Raw genomic sequence first — 19,495 nt, forward strand, 5'->3', positions numbered from 1 at the left:
TTTACCAGTTGGGCAAATTAACTGCAAAAAACTTCCCAGGTAGAACGCAAAATTCTATCGTGAACAATACGGAATCATGGAAACTGTTGCACTGTTTCTACGTCTTGCTATTACTTGATAAATTTTTGTTGTACATGTACAAATCCCAGTAGGTTTGTACAGAATAGAGTGTGCGTGTCAACACAAGTTATCAGACTACCCAATTTTTCAACTTAAAAATAAATTTAAGGAAGACTGTTTTTCAAAAGGGGAGGCATGGAGAATTGTCACTATTAATGTACCCCAAATCTACTTTTTTGGAAAGAATTCCATTAGTAATCACAATAAGAAAGCAGAGTTGCCATGCTTGGCAAGGCACAAGTCTTCAAACATCTAACCCATCTGTTATAAAGCTAAAGCATCAACCCACTTAAGGCCTAACACTGTAAAATATCATCCATAAAAGATAATCATTACCATTGGTTGTGCTATAATACTTACTTTCTAGCATATGCAACCCACTCGTCAACAATGGAAAAGTTCCATGATTTCTGGCCAAACAAAGGTCAAACCAATATTTTAACGTTACTCTATCCCTTTTACTCAAAAGTCACAACATCATATAAAAAAGGTTGGAAAACCGCCTTCTCACCAGAAAAAAAAGGAAATTATTGTAAATGTCCAGGCCTATCTGCCTCTTTTCAAAAAGTATTTAAAAAGTATACAATAGTATCTGGTGCAGAACATAAGCACTAGGTCAAATGGACCCAAGCAAATGATATTTTAATACAACTCCACTGATGTATTCTTACCTGATAACGATACATTGGTTCTTGGGGCCAGTGGCTAAGCGTCCTAACATTGATTGATACGCACGATCAGCCACTGCAAAAATGTGAGGTGGTAGGTTGCTTTTTGAACAGCTTTTGTATTTTTCAGCTTCCTGACAAACAAACACAGAAGAAATTAAAAACAGTAGTACTTTCTTGAATCCAAACAATAGTATCATGCAACTGGTTGCCATTTAGGGAATTGACAGTTTTCTTACATTTACTGGATGGGTATATGAATAGGAAAGGTTTAGTGGGGTAACTGCTAAATGCTGACAAATGGGACCAGACTAATTTAGGATATCTGGTCAGCATGGATGAGTTGGACTGAAGGATTCCTTGCTGTACATCTGTGCTGAACCTCCCCTGAATAGGCTTTGCCCATCTCACCTTTCTGGTTCCCATTCACATTTACCCTAACTATAAATCAGTTTTGTTTCAAAATTCAAACTACCTTGGGCCTTTTTTGTTGTTCCACACTACTTAGATTTAACGTAACTTCTCAACCACAGGGCATCTTATATTTTCAGTCATCCTATTACTCTACACCTGACGTCATACCGCGCTCTCACTGAATTAATCAAAATTCACATCATTCACAATTCATCCAATCCTTTTATTATGGACTTACTGACATTACCTGGTGCAAATTTAAGCTAAGATGAGAAAGGAGGTGGATTTTTGTATTAAAATCTTGCATATCAAGTTTCTGTACCACTAACAACACTGACCACAGGGGTCTTCATTTCAAAAATTTCTTAAATACCTCAATTGACCTTTGTTGATTGTATACTTGTTTCAAGTAAATCTATGCTTGCATACTTTTAAACTTTGCTGGATTACTAAATTGCTCCCAGTTCCTCTTCTCCATCCACTTCTCCCACAATGTTTTTTTTAATGTTAACGTCCTCTGTTTTTTACAGAACATATCAAAACCAAATTCTTCCTACAGACCACAATAAAGTCAAACATTTTCAAAAATCAAATCTGGCCCTTTAAAGATCATGCCATATCAATCATTTTTGCAAATTCAGGCCACCATGTAACACTATCAGCTCGGTTCCTTTAAACCCTGAATTTTTAAAATGGTGATAACCAAGTTTGGTATTGGGAATTTCAGGAGGTACGAGTTTCTGGCCATCTTACAGATTTTCTATTTAAATTTTGACTTTTGGGACACACTATTGGTTAGAAGGATTCAGATGTTTTGTATTTGCAATGGAAATAATAAAAAGGTGGGGCTCGTCCGAGAGCTTTAGAAACCTACACATAGATTTGACCACAAAATTAGTTATTATATCATATAGCTTTATATGATTGACAGAATTAAAATTCTACTTATCTAATTATCAAAAATTAGTACCTACCGACTTTTCATACAAGGGTAAGTACTTGAGCGGATTGATGGCTATGAGAATATCTCCAACATAAGTCTGTAAAGTAAAAGTGAAGCAAAGGGTTAGACCCAGCTGCGCGCACACACACAGTTTTTTGTTTAGGAGGGGGAAAAGAAAGGAAACAGAGATCCAAACCAAGCTTTGGGTGAGGGAAAAGGGAGAGAAGCTTGATTGTGGCTATTTGTTGTTTCTTATTCTTGGGATGTAGCTTCACCAGATACAGTCAGCATTTAAATCGCCCCATCCCCGGGTACTGTGATCTACCTTTGTGGATGGCTACAATCCACGAAGGAATTTCTATAGTGAGGTCAGGGAGTTCCAGGATTTTGACCCAATAACAATGAAAAAAAAACACAAGACAAGACATCAGATGTGTGACTTGCAGAAGAACTTGGTTGGATGGCCTTCCAAGTGGCAGATATTACATGTTTGGGAGGATTACTGCAGACATACATGAAGACATGGTATGTCAGCAGTGGGAAAGAAAGTGACGCTTTAGGTGGCAGACAGCCCACCGATTGAGAGAGATCGGATTCATCCTGACCAGCACAGAGATTCTATTAGAGACCTTCCAGCTGCATGCATCCAGGTGAAGTAAAAAGGATCGGTGTGGACGTGATGAGCTGAAGGGCCTGTTTCCACATTGTAGGGATTCTATGATTCTAAGTATAGGTTCTGAAGAGGAGTGACTGGTGCTTGTAACTGACTCTTTCACATGGACTTAGTGCAAAGTCTTGAAATAAGAGCTTGAAAAGTATCTACAGACACTCTTACAGAGTACCCACAATCCAAAGCCCACAGATTCAGCTTGCTCTTTTCTTTAAGAGGAGAGGAATCCTGAGTAAATGCCTGAAGACAATTAAGAGTTCTAGTGACGGGGTGGGGGGTGTCTGGGTACAAGTTCAACCTGCATCACAACATGCCCAAATAGGTTGAATTAAAACAAGTACAATTCAGTAACCAATTCACATACAATTAGTTCAGATTCTGGTGAACCAGGATGGCGAAGCTACAAAATGATAAGACTGCCAGCACTCTTGTCTGCTGTGCAGAAGGTTCTGCAGTTAGATATCAGATATAGAATACTAAAGAAATTACAAATGTTGACATAAAATATTTCAGTGGAATGGCGTTAAAAAGCAAGCTTGCATAACCCAAAGTAAATTTCAATGAATATCTATTCATCCCAGCGCAATTCTGGTTCACTCACTTTCAATCCCTGTATCTGGAACATAAATAACAAACATACATCTTGGCATAAGTACTAAGCTGCCAAGTAGAACAGAGGAAATTTAAGATTCACCAACCTAAAGGAGGCAGCATGATCAACTCCAAATCACTAATTATGGAAGTAAATGTCATTAACTTGCAAAATGCTGAGCAACACATCGCACAAGTGTAGCGATCTGACAGGGGGACAGTACCAAGTCACCAGAATGAACCCAGCGCTGAAAAAGGATTAAATTAATAGAGGAGGCTGCAAAGACTAAAATCTTTTCCCAAACCCTATCCCATGACAAGTTCCATTTCTCTATCTCCACAAGATTTTATTCCTTAAAAAGAGTTCACACTTTTGCGTCCACACCATAATCAATGCTAGTAAGCAGCTTCTGTTCTTCAGATTCTTACATCCTTTGAATCTCAAACTGTTCACTCTTAGCAGCAAATCCAAGCAATGTTTTAGACACTTTTCCTAAACTCCTCAATCTTGTTATTGTATTCCCATTTCAAAAGCTTCTACAAAATGGAAACAACTCCACTGAGGCAGGTATCTAGTCACCAGATCACCCCTTATTTCCATGTGGAGATCCGAGACACTGATCCAGCTTCCTCAGAGCCAGCTCTCAGTGAGCAGAACCCTGGACATGCAGATTTAGATCTGTCAGCCAGGGCTCCCTGATTGGTAACCCATTCTTTGATGTACATCTGGTTGCCCTCATTACAATCACTACATCCCTCCCCTCCTCTCTTCCCCCCCCCCCCCTCCGAGGACAGAGGGATTTTTTTTTTGTTGCTCCTCCTGGACCTTTTAGCACTGGATCAGGTTCCTCCAATACTGCCTCAGATACAGGTGGCGTGCAATGTTTGTCTCTTACACCCGGTGCATTGCAGAAGAAATTCATTCTCTTCATCAGGGAGCAAGGGGTAGAGGTTGCAACATCCACCATGTCCATCTCAGATTTCAAGATACCTTCAAAGCTTGATGGAGAGGGAGAACCCACAGGTTCTGGAACACAAATCAGAAAGATTGGCAAGGAGCTGAACACATGTTGCTCCTGTGTTGTTTGCAAATTTACAGCTTCCATATGGTCCACATGCTTATTCAAGAATTTTGCACCTACCCAAACTTCGTATGTCACTGGACCTGACCTTACATTGCCGCTTACCCATGTAGGGCATTCCTGGGGTTCCTACATCAAACTTTATCCTTTGAAGTAACCCTCTTCTTTTGCTTAGCAGAGGCTTGTATCCGGCTTTGGTGTTCCTGATGCCATTTGAAGCCCCCCCCCCGGCTCCAAAAGGTCTCAGAAGATCAGATTTAACCTAATGCAGAGTCTTCTCCCCATTAGCAACTCTGCTGGAGCAATCCCTGTAGTGAATGAGGGGATGGTTTGATTTTCAAATAGGAACCAGGACAGTTTGGTATCGAGTGAAGCTGTAGGCTGTTTCTTTAAGCCTGCCTTCAAAAGTTTGGACTGCTCTTTCTGCTAGACCATTGGATGATGGATGATATGGAGCTGTCCTGAAATGCTGAATGCCATTCGACTTTAGGAAATACTCAAATTCCCTGCCAGGAAACAAATGTCCCGTTATCCAGGACCAACACTTCTCAGAGCCCATGTAATCCAAGAAAATAAGAAAGGACAGCTTTTCTATTGTTGTTTCTATGTTTGACAATGAACTGTATATACATCCAGCCATTTTGAGTGGGCATTCACAATGAGTAAGAACATTGAGCCCATGAAAGGACGTGCACAGTCAACGTGTAACCAAGTCCAGGGTTTATCCAGCCACTCCCATGAATAGTGTGGGGTGTGTGCGGGGTGTGCGCGTGCGTGTGCGTGTGCGCGTGGTATTGCTAGCAGCAATTTTTGTCTTGGTGGCATTCTGGGTATAGCCCTACCAATGCAGTTATGTCTACATCCAATCCTGGCCACCAGACATTACCAACATCTTCACTTTGGAAACTTCAGGATGACCCTAGGGTTCAGCTAGTATCTGGCATTTTAACCAGACATTTATTTTGATTGGTTCTGATTTGGATGTTGATAAGCAAATTAACTGCTCCAAACCAGCGGTAGGTGGACTTTCCAGTGTGCACGCTCTCCGGGATACCATCCTATGTGTTCTCTTAGGCCTAGCAGAACTCTTTTGCTGTCTGGCTTCCGCATACTGGCAGCAGCTATGTCTGCTTGCTGGCCCAGATCCTGAAGAAAATTTAAACTGTTTGGCCGAGGCTTGGCTGTGTTTTGAGGTTTTGCTTGACTTGACGCAGAGTCCCTCTGTTCAGGATGTGTCCCGAGTGAGACTATGCAATTGCTTTCACTCAAGTGGTGCTTCTCAAGCTCAGTCAGCCTGTCTAGGGGGTCTCCTTCACACGGTATACCCTGTAACATATAATCTCCACATCGCAGTTTCCAATGATAAAGCCAGTTGTTGTGCCTGTTTGAAGTTCACTTGGGCTTCAGCTAGCAAATGCTTTTGCATAGTTACATTATTAATCCCACATACCAAACAGTCCCTCAGCATCTCACTAAGGATTAAGCCAAAGTCACATGCCCCTGCCAATCATCTTAACCCAGTCAAAAATCGCAATATGGATTCTCCTGGTGTTCAAATTGTCAAATAAAACAGACAGCATCTCAGAATTAGAAGCTGCTTGGGTCATAACATTCCTTAACTAAATCCATCAACTTTTTAGTACCTGATGCCTCAGGGAAAGTTAGCTCCTAATAACCAAAAAAGCTGTGGGTCCACAAGCTGTCAGGAGAATTACTTGTTGCTTTTCATCTGTTCCAATGTTATTTGCCCATTAAAAAAAAACAGATTCCACATACTGTGCCCCCTGATAGCAGGATCAAACGAGTCAAGCTTCTCAAATAACAGCATGATGCCAAGAATGCTTACCCCAAATCTAATTTCTTCAGGACACCTTTATTCTCATTGCCACTGAAATAACTCCAGAGGCTGGTATCCCCCTTTACTCACATGTGGAGAGTCCAGACAGACACTGATCCAGCACCCTCAGAGCCAGTTCTCAGTGACCAGGATGTCTTGTACACCTGTTCTTACCTGTCAGTCCGAGGGCTTCTTGGTTGGGGCTGTTAACCTGGTCAAATCAGGGAACTCATAGAATGAGGTCCATCTGGCTGACCTTGTAACAATCTTTATACACTCTGTCCCCAGGCACATTTCTACTTCTGTTCTCAGCACCTCTTTTTAAAGAAAGAATCATTTGTGATAGTGTTAAATAGAGTCATTTGGTATGGATGTAAGAAACAGAATTGACTGCTGGAATACCTTTCGTAATTCTGGAAAATCTACAAGTGTGGATTAATAAGTCTATATTGTAAACAAGGAGCAGTAAAAATAAACAGATCCTGGCAGCCAGGATCTGTTTATCACTAAACAGCAACGCAGAATCTTGCCCCACAATGAACAATTGAATACATTTACAAAAGGAGATCAATTCTTCAAAGTGCTCAAGTCACACATTGCATGGAACAAAGCAGGTTTCACTGCACTTTGACCTTCCTTTTCAGGCGATTACATTGTCGCCAATTAATTATTTGTGTGACCAGAGTGTTACACAACATTGTCTTTCCACATCTACCTTTAGAGTTATTTTATAATCTGCTAAAACTTAGGTGTGCAATTTGTGTGCCATCCAAATTTAAAGAGAAACTGGCATCATATCATACCCAGTGGATTCTGAAAGTCTTTAATTCTGCAAAATACAACTAATTTGCACTAGTTTGTAAACAGTAAGAAATATGACAACAAACTTTGAGGTGGCTTGTAGAGCTGGAGGTTCTATTTGAAATCAAAATTGCACTTAATGAAATAGTTGGTAATCACTGAACAGCGATTATCATCACAGCACAGTACAGTCCAGTCATCTAAACCTCAAACTAGGCAAAACACAAAACAGTAACTGAGCATAACTCGTTTGTATGAATATACAAACAAGGAGCAAGAGTAGGCCTCTCAGCCTGTCATGCCTGCTCCACCACTGAAAAACATAGTTGATCTGATTTAAACATCAACTCTGTAATCCTGCATTTCCAGATAGATTCTGGATTAGCAAGGGGAATGAAAGATTAAATACTTTTAAGGCAGAGGTAGATAAAGATTCTACATCCACTGCCTTTTGAGGAAGAGAATTCCAAAGACTCCCAACCCTCATTTCCTCATTATTTTAAATGGATGACCTCTAGCTCTAAATTGTCCAACAAGAGGAAACATTCTTTCAACATCCACCCAGTCACATCCCCTTTAGGATCCTGCGTGTTTCAATTAAGTCATCCGAGATTCTAAATTCCAGAGAGTACAGGCCTAGCCCATCTAACATAAGAACATAACAACTAGGAGCAGGAGTAAGCCATTTGGCCCATCGAGCCTGCTCTGCCAGTTAGTAAGATCATGGCTGATCTTTTTGTGGACTCAGCTCCACTTAACCACGCTCTCACCATATCCCTTAATTCCTTCATTGCTCAAAAGAAAAATCTACCTTAGTTTTAAAAACATTAACTGAAGTAGCAGCAACTACTTCCCTAGCAAGGAATTCCATAGATTCACAACCCTCTGGATGAAGAAGTTCCTTCTCAATTCAGTCCTAAATCTGCTCCCTCTAATCTTGAGGCTATGCCCTCTTGTTCTAGATTCACTTGCCAGTGGAAACATCCTCTATACTTCTACATTATCTATTCCCTTCACAGATCCCCCCCCCACCCCACCGCAACATGTCCCTGTAGGCAATTCACTTATTGTAGGGGAGGTATTAGTCTAGTAAATTCAAAAATGAACTTACACAAATACAAATGTAAAGCATCTTTCAGCTAGATAAAGTGTAAGGATCTCTCCAAATTTAGCAATAGCAAGTTCAGCTTTAGCTATAACATTGCCATAACAATCTAAAAAGGACACGTGAGGTGTTTAAGCTGAAGAGCTGATCCAAATCACAGCAGGTCTATTCTTAAAGGCAATACATTGCCCATCATTGCAATAACAGCAGCTTCATTATTAAATTCCTTCATGTGAGGTGACGATTACTGGCAAAGGCATCACTTTGCAGATCCCCAATTGCCCTGGAGGGTATCTATAATAGCCCCTGTATCAATTAAAACATCCCAAGATGTTTGAAAAGGGGGTCATGAGGCAACATTTGACGTAAAGCTAAAAAAGGATAAATGAAGAAAAATAAAAAGTGGTGGAACAGTTAAGTCAGACATGCTCAAAATACCAGAATACATGGAGCACAGAGATCTCAGGTGGTTGAGGAAATTGCAGAGGGAGTAAGGGCAAGAACATGGAAGAATCTGAAAATTATAACATTTGTACCTGGCTTAATGGAGGCAATATAAGTTAGAGAGCACAGGAAGGATAGATGAACAGAACATGTAAATTTGGTGACTAAGACAGTAAAATTTTGAATGATCTCAATTTTAGAGGGTGAAATATTGGAGGTTAGCCAGTAATGAATTAGAATAGTCAAATCTGGATGTAACAATTGCATAGATAATAGTTTTACCAGATGAGCTAGAGAACTTAAAAAGGGGACAAATCTGCCTAAAAAAATATATAAAAAGTTAGTAAGGGATATTCTACAGATTTAAAAAGTAAGAGAGAAACTAAAGCAAGTGTTGGTCCTCCAGAGAGCAAAGTCTGGGGAAAAAAGATGGATTGAACAGGTATTGTGTAAAAGACACAAATAACATCCTAGAAATATGTATAAATCAAGAGGTGAAAAAGAATGGAACTTATAACAACTACAATCACCAAAAATGGTACTAAGAAAATTGACAATAAAAGCTGGTAAGTCACTAGGTCCTGCTGGACTTCAGCCTTAAAAGTGGTAATTTCTCAGATTGCAAGTGCAATGGTTTTAATTTGCCAAAATTGTTTAGATTTTGAAAAAGTCCCATGATTAGAAAATAGCAAGTGTCACTCCTTTAGTCAGGAAAATGCTGGAATACATCTTTGAGGAGGGCACAGCAGGGTCCTTGGAAAACCTTAATACAACCAGACAGTCAACATGGCTTCGCAATAGGGAAATCATGCTCGACTAACTAATAAATTCCTTCAGGAAGTACCAGGCAATTTGGATAAAGGGAACCTGTAGATGGGGCATACTTGGTTTTCTGGAACACATTTAACAACATCTACTAAGCAGAATAATAACTCAAATGTAGAGAGTAATATATTCGCATTGATAGAGGATTGGTTAGCTAAGGCTAAAGACAATTACAGGAGAAAATGAGCCATTTTCTGGCTGACAGGATGTATTAAGTGGAGTGGCACAGAGAACAATGCTAGGGCATCGCACATTATAACCAACTTCAATGTCATGGATGAGGAACCGAATATATGATTGGGAAGTTTGCTGATGACACAAAAATGGGCAGGTGAAGAAGTTGTGAAGGCCATGCAAAACAATACAGACAAAGGTAAGTGACTGAGCAAAGATTTGGCAGATGGAGCACAACCTGTAAAAATATGGACTTGTCCACTTCAGAAGAGGAGAAAAGCAGTATTTTGTTGGAGAGGGATTGCAGAACTCTGTGGTACAGAAGGATCTGGGTGTCCTAACACAAGACTCACACAGAGTCAGGGTGCAAGTAGAGTGAGTGAATCAGAAGGAAAGTACTGTTGATTGCAAAGAGAAACAAAATATTAAAAAATTGGGAGGCTTTCCTACAGTTAAACAGGATGCTGGAGAGATCACATTGAGTGCTACATACAGATTTGGGTGTCTTATTTTGAAAAAAAGAATATTTGAGAGCGTGCAAAGGTTCATTCAACTAATTCTTGCAATGAAGGAATCATCCTACGACAACATGTTAGACAGGTGGAGTCCATATCCATTAGAGTTTAGAATAGTGAGGGGTGATCTTAGAGTCAGAGACGTACAGCATGGAAACGGACCCTTCGGTGCACCCGGCCCATATCCCTGCAAACCCTTCGTATTCATATACACATCCAAATGCCTCTTAAATGTTGCAATTGTACCAGCCTCCACCACATCCTCTGGCAGCTTATTCCATACACGTACCACCCTCTGCGTGAAAAAGTTGCCCCCGAGGTCTCTTTTATATCCTTCCCCTCTCACCCTAAACCTATGCTGTCTAGTTCTGGACTCCCAGACCCCAGGGAAAAAAAAAAACTTTGTCTATTTATCCTATCCATGCCCCTCATAATTTTGTAAATCTCTTTAAGGTCACCCCTCAGCCTCCGACGCTCCAGGGAAAACAGCCCCAGCCTGTTCAGCCTCTCCCTGTAGCTCAGATACTCCAACCCTGGCAACATCCTTGTAAATCTTTTCTGAACCCTTTCAAGTTTCACAACATCTTTCCAATAGGAAGGAGACCAGAATTGCATGCAATGTTCCAACAGTGGCCTAACCAATGTCCTGTACAGTCACAACAAGACCTCCCAACTCCTATCTACCTGCGACTCCAGTTTCAAGGAGCTATGAACCTGCACTCCAAGGTCTCTTTGTTCAGCAACACTCCCTAGGACCTTACCATTAAGTGTATAAGTCCTGCTAAAGATTTGCTTTCCCAAAACGCAGCACCTTGCATTTATCGGAATTAAACTCCATCTGCCTCTTCTCAGCCCATTGGCCATCTAGTCCAGATCCTGTTGTAATCTGAGGTAACCCTCTTCGCTGTCCACTACACCTCCAATTTTGGTGTCATCTGCTAACTTACTAACTGTACCTCTTATGCTCACATCCAAATCATTTATGTAAATGACAAAAAGTAGAGGGCCCAGCACCGATCCTTGTGGCACTCCACTGGTCACAGGCCTCCAGTCTGAAAAACAACCCTCCACCACCACCCTCTATCTTCTACCTTTGAGCGAGTTCTGTATCCAAATGGCTAGTTCTCCCTGTATTCCATGAGATCTAACCTTGCTAATCAGTCTCCCATGGGGAACTTTGTCGAATGCCTTACTGAAATCCATATAGATCACATCTATTGCTTTGCCCTCATCAATCTTCTTTGTTACTTCTTCAAAAAACTCAATCAAGTTTGTGAGACATGATTTCCCACGCACAAAACCATGTTGACTATCCCTAATCAGTCCTTGCCTTTCCAAATACATGCACATCCTGTCCCTCAGGATTCCCTCCAACAACTTGCCCACCACAGAGGTCAGGCTCACCGGCCAATAGTTCCCTGGCTTGTCTTTACTGCCCTTCTTAAACAGTGGCACTTTTGCTAACTTCCAGTCTCTCAGCACCTCACCTGTGACTATCGATGATACAAATATCTCAGCAAGAGGCCCAGCAATCACTTCTTGGGTACACCTGATCAGGTCCTGGGGATTTATCCACCTTTAACCGTTTCAAGACGTCCAGCAACTTCCTCCTCTGTAATCTGGACATTTTGCAAGATGTCACCATCTATTTTCCTACAGTCTATATCTTCCATATCCTTTTCCACAGTAAATACTGATGTAAAATATTCATTTAGTATCTCCCCTATTTTCTGCAGCTCCACACAAAGGCTGCCTTGCTGATCTTTGAGGGGCCCAATTCTCTCCCTAGTTACCCTTTTGTCCTTAATATACTTATAAGACCCCTTTAGATTCTCCTTAATTCTATTTGCCAAAGCTATCTCATGTCCGCGTTTTGCCCTCCTGATTTCCCTTTTAAGTATACTCCTACTTTCTTTTTGCTCTAAGGATTCACTCGATCTCTCCTGTCTATACCTGACATATGCTTCCTTCTTTTTCTTAACCAAACCCTCAATTTCTTTAGTCATCCAGCATTCCCTATACCTACCAGCCTTCCCTTTCACCCTGACAGGAATATACTTTCTCTGGATTCTTGTTATCTCATTTCTGAAGGCTTCCCATTTTCCAGCCGTCCCTTTACCTACGAACATCTGCCTCCAATCAGCTTTTGAAAGTTCTTGCCTAATACCGTCAAAATTGGCCTTTCTCCAATTTAGAACTTCAACTTTTAGATCTGGTCTATCCTTTTCCATCACTATTTTAAAACGATCTTATTAAGACATACACGGTGCCCGAGGGGACTTGACAGGTTGGATAAAAGAAAGGAAGTTTCCCTTTTTCTTTTAGTCACTTGTGGGACATGGGTGTGGCTGCCTAGGCCAGTACTTATTGCCTGTCCCTAGTTGTCCCTGATAAAGGTGGTGGTGAGCTGCTTTGTTGAACCGCTGCAGACAATGTGCTGAAGGCAGACCCACAAAGCCCTTAGGGAGGGAAATCCTGAATTTTGACCCAATAACACTATAATAATAGTTAAAAATCACAACACCAGATTATAATCCAACAGGTTTATTTGGAAGCACTAGCTTTGTCCATCCAGTCGAACACCGGCACCTCCAAGTCATGAAGGAATGGTGATATATTTTCAAGTCAGGATGGCAAGTGGCTTGAAGGGGAACTTGCAGGTGGTGTTCCCATGTATCTGCCCCCCTTGTCCTCCTAGATTTGAATTAGAATAGCCTTTATTGTCACGTGCACTCGAACGAGTACAGTGAAAGGTTTCTAATGTCTCCTCTCGGTGCCATCTTAGGTACAGGGTACCTTATCACAGATACTTTATGTGTTTCACAGAATTGAAATAACAAAATAAAGAGACTAGCATAGGAATAGAGTTTAAAAAGTGCAGCATGAGAATAAAAAGTATCTTTAAAGTAGTCAGGCTGTAGTCCTTTCTCAGAGTCTCAGAACGAGGCCTTGCTACCTTATAATGCTGGCCCAGGTTTGCTCTGCTTCCTGCTCCAGCTGCAACTCACTTCCAGCATTGTCCACTACACCACCAATTGTGTCATCCACAAACTTACTAACCATAACTAAATTTTCATTTTTGTAAGTGAGAAAAAGCAGGGACCTAGCACCAATCCCTGTGACAAGGTGCTGGTCAAAGGTCTCCAGTCTGAAAACACCTTTCTACCACCGCCCTCTGTCTACCATCAAGCCAATTTTGTATCCAATTGGTTAGCTCTCCCTGGATCCCATGAGATTTAACTATTCTCAATAACAAGGTATCACGGAGTAGGTTAAAGGCCTTACTAAAGTCCACGTAGACAATGCCTACCAAACTGCCCTCATCCACTTTCTTACTCACCCTTTCAAACAACTCAAACTCGTGAGTAACGATTTCCCACACACAAAGCCATGCTGACTATCCCAAATGCGTGGTTGCCTCTCCAAATTCCTGCAAACCCTGTCTCTCAGGATGCCCTCTAACAACTTACCCACCACAGACATTGGGCTCACAGGTCTTTAGTTCCCAGGCATTTCCTCACAGCCTTTCTTAAATAATGGCACGTTAATGCAGTGTTCAAAGCTCAAACTCCAGTTCATCAACTCTGAGCCAGAGTTCCTCTAGCAACAAACATTTACTACAGATGTGGTTGTTACGAATCACAACAGAATCCACCAGCTCGCACATCATGCAATGACAACACATCACCTGGTGCTGCATCTCTATTTTAACCACAATTTTAATTTTAGCTTTTATATATTTAGTACTGGTGTTTTAGTTTGTAGCCTATAAATATTTCCCCTATTCACCTGCAACGTGAAAGTAACCCATAACTGATCACATTAGTAGCTACCACTAATGAATTTACATTTCATGTCACTCTTATGTTGGGCCCTGATCCTGGGTTTCAATTTATCCTTTTCAAAAAACAACAAACTACGAGCCAAGAAGAAAAACAAAATCAACTTTTCCCATCTGCAACAAATTCCCACACTGCCTCTAAATTCCCCAAACCATGTACTCACTTAAGCTTTGTCTCACTGTGGATAGGATCTCTGCTTCCTGACTGTGCCAATGGTATGAATGTTACTTGCTGAGGTGTGCCCAAGCCTGGATATTTCAAGTCTTATTGTATTTGGATACAGACTGCTTCAGTATCTGAGTTGCTATGAATGGTGCTGTACATTGCACAATTAATGAACACCCCCACTTCTGACTTTATGATGGAGGGACATTTTACAAAGGAACGTATCAAAAGTCTTCTGAAAATCCAAATACACCACAGCCATTGGCTTGCCTTTATCTATTCTACTAGTTACATCCTCAAAAATTCCAGTTCATTTAAGACAGTAAAAGGGAATCAGAGGAAAGCTCTCCTCCCACTTGGAGTCATGGCTGGTATATAGGAAGATGGCTGTAGCTGGAGGTCAGTCATCTCAGCTCCAAGACATCTGTGCAGGAGTTTCTCAGGGTAGACGTTCTCTCATCATTTTGTTCAGAGATGCTATGACAAACTTCTGGAGCAGACAGACCATGAAGCTGGACCTGCTGGATCAAAGGTAAGGTCATTGTACTACAAGAACCCTGACAAAGTTCCTCAGGGTAATGTCCTGGGGCCAACCATCTTGTGTTGCTTCATCAATGATCTTCCTCCATCAGGAGGGGAGAAAGCAGAAGTTTGCTGATGATTGCACAGTGTTCAGCAGCGTTTCAAGACGACATCCTCAAGGACAATACAGGATGTGAAAGAAATGCTGGACCAACCACATCCTATGAATGAATAATGAAGTCTTTATCTGCTAAAAATGATTTTATAGTTACATTTGCTAACTATATACAGCTTTGAAAGTTGTAACAGTTACACTTTGATTCTTAGAACAAGACTTACTGCCTAGCAAACTGAAAGATTTGGCAAGTTACTGCCCCACCGTCACACCTTGGAGCTTAGCTGGCAGTCAATATATGTGAAAACTCCATCAGTGCATGTAAACAGGAATAATACCACAGAGCACCATCTGGTCCTCATAACTTCTCAATCATGCATTCACATCAATCTTCACTTGAAAAGAAATCAAAATGAGGAAGCCTACCTAATACTTTAGTCACTCCACCCAGAAAAAACAATTGCTGTTGTTGTTCTATCCAAGAACAAACCAGTACAGATAATTAATCTTATTTGCAGTGGGAGGGGTAGATTTCATTTGTCATGGTCGACGTAGGCACCAACTGGGCAGGCGAGGAAATAGCTTCTCATATTGGCTACACAGAACCTGTCACCAAATTAGGGGTCAGAACCAGAGCCACATGAAACTAGCATAAAGTATTCAAAGGTTAATAGCTGAATGCACAGTTGAAAGACTAGTATGGGAGAAGTGGGTTCCAGTTCATGGGGCTCTGACACAAATACTGGGGAAAGTGGGGACCATTAGGATGGCCTAGGTTTGACCTACACTGGGACTGGGGTTCTTGCAAACTATGTAACAAGAGAAGCAGGGCGAGCTTTAAACTAAACAGTGGGGACCAGGAGGCTGTGATGAATCGGAGTGGAGCAAAGGGATCAGAGGAAGGCATTAATGTGGGAAATGATAAACAGACAATGCCAGAAAGGAACTGAGAATACAGGTCTAAGAGCAAATTAGTAGATAGGACAAAAGATTTCCAAAATAATAAATAGGCAAAACAAAGCACTGTATTATAATGCATGTAATATTTAAAACAAAACTGACTGGTCATACAAAACTTAACATAATCCAATGGCCATTACGAAGACTTGGTTGTAGGATGACTTAGACGGAAACCTGAATACTGAAGAGTATGTGATATTCAGGAAGGACAGGAAGCTGGGAAAAGGTAGAGGAGTGGCTCTGTTAATTAAAAGGTTTTATTAGCAGAAAAGTGGGGAATGACCAAAATTTAGGAAACCAGGATATAGAAGCGATCTGGGTAAAGATAAAGAATTATAAAGGCAAGACGCAAGGTGTGGCCCTATAATACATGGTAGGATAGGTGTCAAGGAAGAAATAATGAAAGCTTGTCAAAAAGGTACAGTGATTACCAGAGTATTTAATTTGCATATAGACTTGAAGAATTAGATTGGAAAAGCAATCTAGTTGAGGAACTCAATGGATGTTTTTAGGACAATTTCTTAGACCAATCTTTTGTGGCATGAACCAAACATCAGGGTATCCTCACCTGGTTTTTTAAGAACATAAGACCCAGGCTATTCTGCCCATTGGGTCTGCATTGCCATTCAACCAAGGCTGATGTGTTTCTGGACACCAATCAACATTTAACAATCTGTTCTGAAAACTCTGTTCACATTTTGATAGCTGTGGCAAATGACTGGATTGTAATTAGTACTAAACGTCAATGTTAGAGCGGTCAATATAATTAAAGAACATGTATAGAACTTGTAGTTTCCAAAAGATTTACTCTTCTTTCAGGATAGTTCACTCTTCAAAATTTACAAAAAGGTACACCCAAGACTGACTCCATTTTCTCAAAGTCCACCCTGTATCTAACCTTCCATTTTTGTAAAGTGCTTGAATTTGCTCAAATATTTGTTCAATTTCCTTCAAGATCTTTACCAGAGGTCAAAATTACCAATGTTCTTTGTGACATTTACTGTGGTGAACCGCCCCTCTTCACCCTATGTGTTACACATATATTGTGCACCTGTTCCAGCTCCACCACATCTCCTTCATTATATTAGCCCAACAAGGTTGTTCTTATTTAGATCCAGTTTCCATTGCAATCTAACCAGCAGATCAGTCATGGCTTCTCCTGTTAGCTCATAATTACCTCAAGAAAATCAAATTTCCATCATTAGCTTCAATTTTTTTTTTGCATTGTACTCATTTATGGGTCAGTTTTCACAAATGCATTAATGACATCAAATTCTCCATTTTCACCATTAAAGATTGCATCACAACTTATTTTTAAAGATTGTTCAGTTGCAGCTAACTAAGAATGTTGCAATCTTATTTCAGCCAAAAATGAATTTGGCCTCCATCTCTCACTGCCTGCTTTTGTTTACCGAACCTCAGGCTGCTTTATTCTGCAGAATTCTCATTCAGCAAGGTCTGCCTCACACCAATAACACGATACAATCCCACTATCAGTCACTGGTCCAGAAGTTCAGAAGTGCTTCAGTTCGCTTTCTTCAACATTTAGACACCCTCCACGTCTGTTTTGGAGACTGGTACTTGTGTAGCTTTTCCAAAAACACCTTACAACAAGCTCAAAAATGCTCATTTTCAATGTTTGAAATTCAAAGAGTTTTAATGATAAACACTATATTGTGGGTTCACATCCCCCATTTACCTCAGGAACGTGTTTAAATTATGTTATCTCTAATAGCTCTGTTGAAGTACTGCTGTAGCTTCTGACGAGAGTGTGGAAATGCTTTCCTGACACCTTTAAAGACAGATCATTGAAAACAATAAAAATGTCCCAGTGGTATTTATCAACTGTGCAACTAAAACCAGCCTTATTTAACTAATATCACCTTGCAAATTTCCAACTTTGATTACCGACACCAACAGCTCTTTATGTATTTGGTACAGAAGCATTAAAATAGTGTCAAACACAAGTTCAATTTAACAATGACTTCATTCTACTTTGATAATTTAATCAAACATCAAGATAAACAGCTGTTGTTTCTAACTAAACCAAAAAAGACAGTTTAATTTATAATACAAGGAAAGACAGCAGATAAAGCACATTACAAAGCAGGCTATTCAGCCTGACCAGTCTGCACTGGGATTTGTCCTCCAGTTGCTCCCATTCAATCTCCCCATATCAGCCTTTGACCTATGTTATTTGCTTTTCCCTCATATTCCTTTTGGGAAAAAGAATCCAAGTTATTTGAGTTAATTAATAGCCACATGCTACCCACATGAACAATGAAATGTATCCTTATTTCTGTAAAGGATTTATCAGGACTTATCTTGAATCCAAAACCCCTATTTTGAATTCTTCCTAAAAGAAAAAAATCCTTGCCACACCTACCCTGTTCAACTCTTCACAATTTTAAAAAAATTCTATGAGGTCTCCCCTAACTTTACTTTATAAGGAAAAAGCCACGTGTTCTATCTAGTTGTTATCTTTCATTTCTGGTACTGTATTTATAAATCTTTATATTCTCTCAACGCTCTTTTCATGGTATGAAAACTAGATATTTGCACTGTATTGAGTGCAGCCAAGAAGGATCTTACACTAATTTAACATAATTTCATTATTTTGGTATGCTACTAAACAGTCAATCCCAGCACATTGATGGCATTTTAGTGTTTTCGCTGACTGACTATAATACTTTCCATGATTGAACGCATCTAGGGATATGTAAACCTACCTTCTACTTCATTTGGTTTCTTAATGTTTTGAAACAAATATCTGTATTTACCTACCAAAATGTATGATCTTGCATTTACCAGTGTAAAAGCTATCGACTAGTCTGCAAGTTTGAGCGCATTTTCTTCTATTAAGTTAGAACATAGAACAATACAGCGCAGTACAGGCCCTTCGGCCCTCGATGTTGCGCCGATCCAAGCCCACCTAACCTACACTAGCCCACTATCTTCCATATGCCTATCCAATGCCCGCTTAAATGCCCATAATGAGGGAGAGTCCACCACTGCTACTGGCAGGGCATTCCATGAACTCACGACTCACTGAGTAAAGAACCTACCCCTAACATCTGTCTTATACCTACCCCCCCTTAATTTAAAGCTATGCCCCCTTGTAATAGCTGACTCCATACGTGGAAAAAGATTCTCACTGTCGACCCTATCTAAACCCCTAATCATCTTGTACACCTCTATCAAGTCACCCCTAAACCTTCTTTTCTCCAGTGAAAACAACCCCAAGTGCCTCAGCCTTTCCTCATACGATCTTTCTACCATACCAGGCAACATCCTGGTAAACCTCCTCTGCACCCGTTCCAGTGCCTCCACATCCTTCCTATAGTATGGCGACCAAAACTGCACACAATACTCCAGATGCAGCCGCACCAGAGTCTTATACAACTGCAACATGACCTCAGGACTCCAGAACTCAGTTCCTCTACCAATAAAAGCCAGTACGCCATATGCCTTCTTCACCGCACTATTTACCTGGGTGGCAACTTTCAAAGATCTGTGTACATGGACATCAAGATCCCTCTGCTCATCCACAATACCAAGTATCCGACCATTAGCTCAGTACCCCATCTTTTTGTTACTCTTACCAAAGTGAATCACCTCACACTTAGCAACATTGAACTCCATTTGCCACCTTTCTGCCCAGTTCTGCAGCTTATCTATATCCCACTGTAACCTGCCACGTCC

At 40.7% G+C, this 19,495-nt stretch overlaps 1 protein-coding gene across 3 annotated transcripts in view; it reads right to left on the minus strand.

Moving 5' to 3' along the window:
* The window catches only part of unm_sa41569 (un-named sa41569), a 178,452-nt gene that overhangs the window by 150,721 nt on the left and 8,236 nt on the right, over positions 1-19,495 (minus strand). For all 3 annotated transcript variants that reach the window (XM_087989711.1, XM_043687186.2, XM_087989718.1), the window contains 2 exons: positions 2,177-2,242; positions 792-922 (listed from right to left, as the gene is read on the minus strand). In XM_087989711.1, the coding sequence (XP_087845837.1) occupies positions 792-922; positions 2,177-2,242 (197 nt within the window). Of the gene's footprint in view, positions 1-791; positions 923-2,176; positions 2,243-19,495 lie in introns of those variants that run through there.

The sequence above is a fragment of the Chiloscyllium plagiosum genome, unplaced genomic scaffold (assembly GCF_037043375.1).
Source record: "Chiloscyllium plagiosum isolate Xiang-an unplaced genomic scaffold, Cpla_swu_hap1 HiC_scaffold_1, whole genome shotgun sequence".
Taxonomy (NCBI): domain Eukaryota; kingdom Metazoa; phylum Chordata; class Chondrichthyes; order Orectolobiformes; family Hemiscylliidae; genus Chiloscyllium; species Chiloscyllium plagiosum.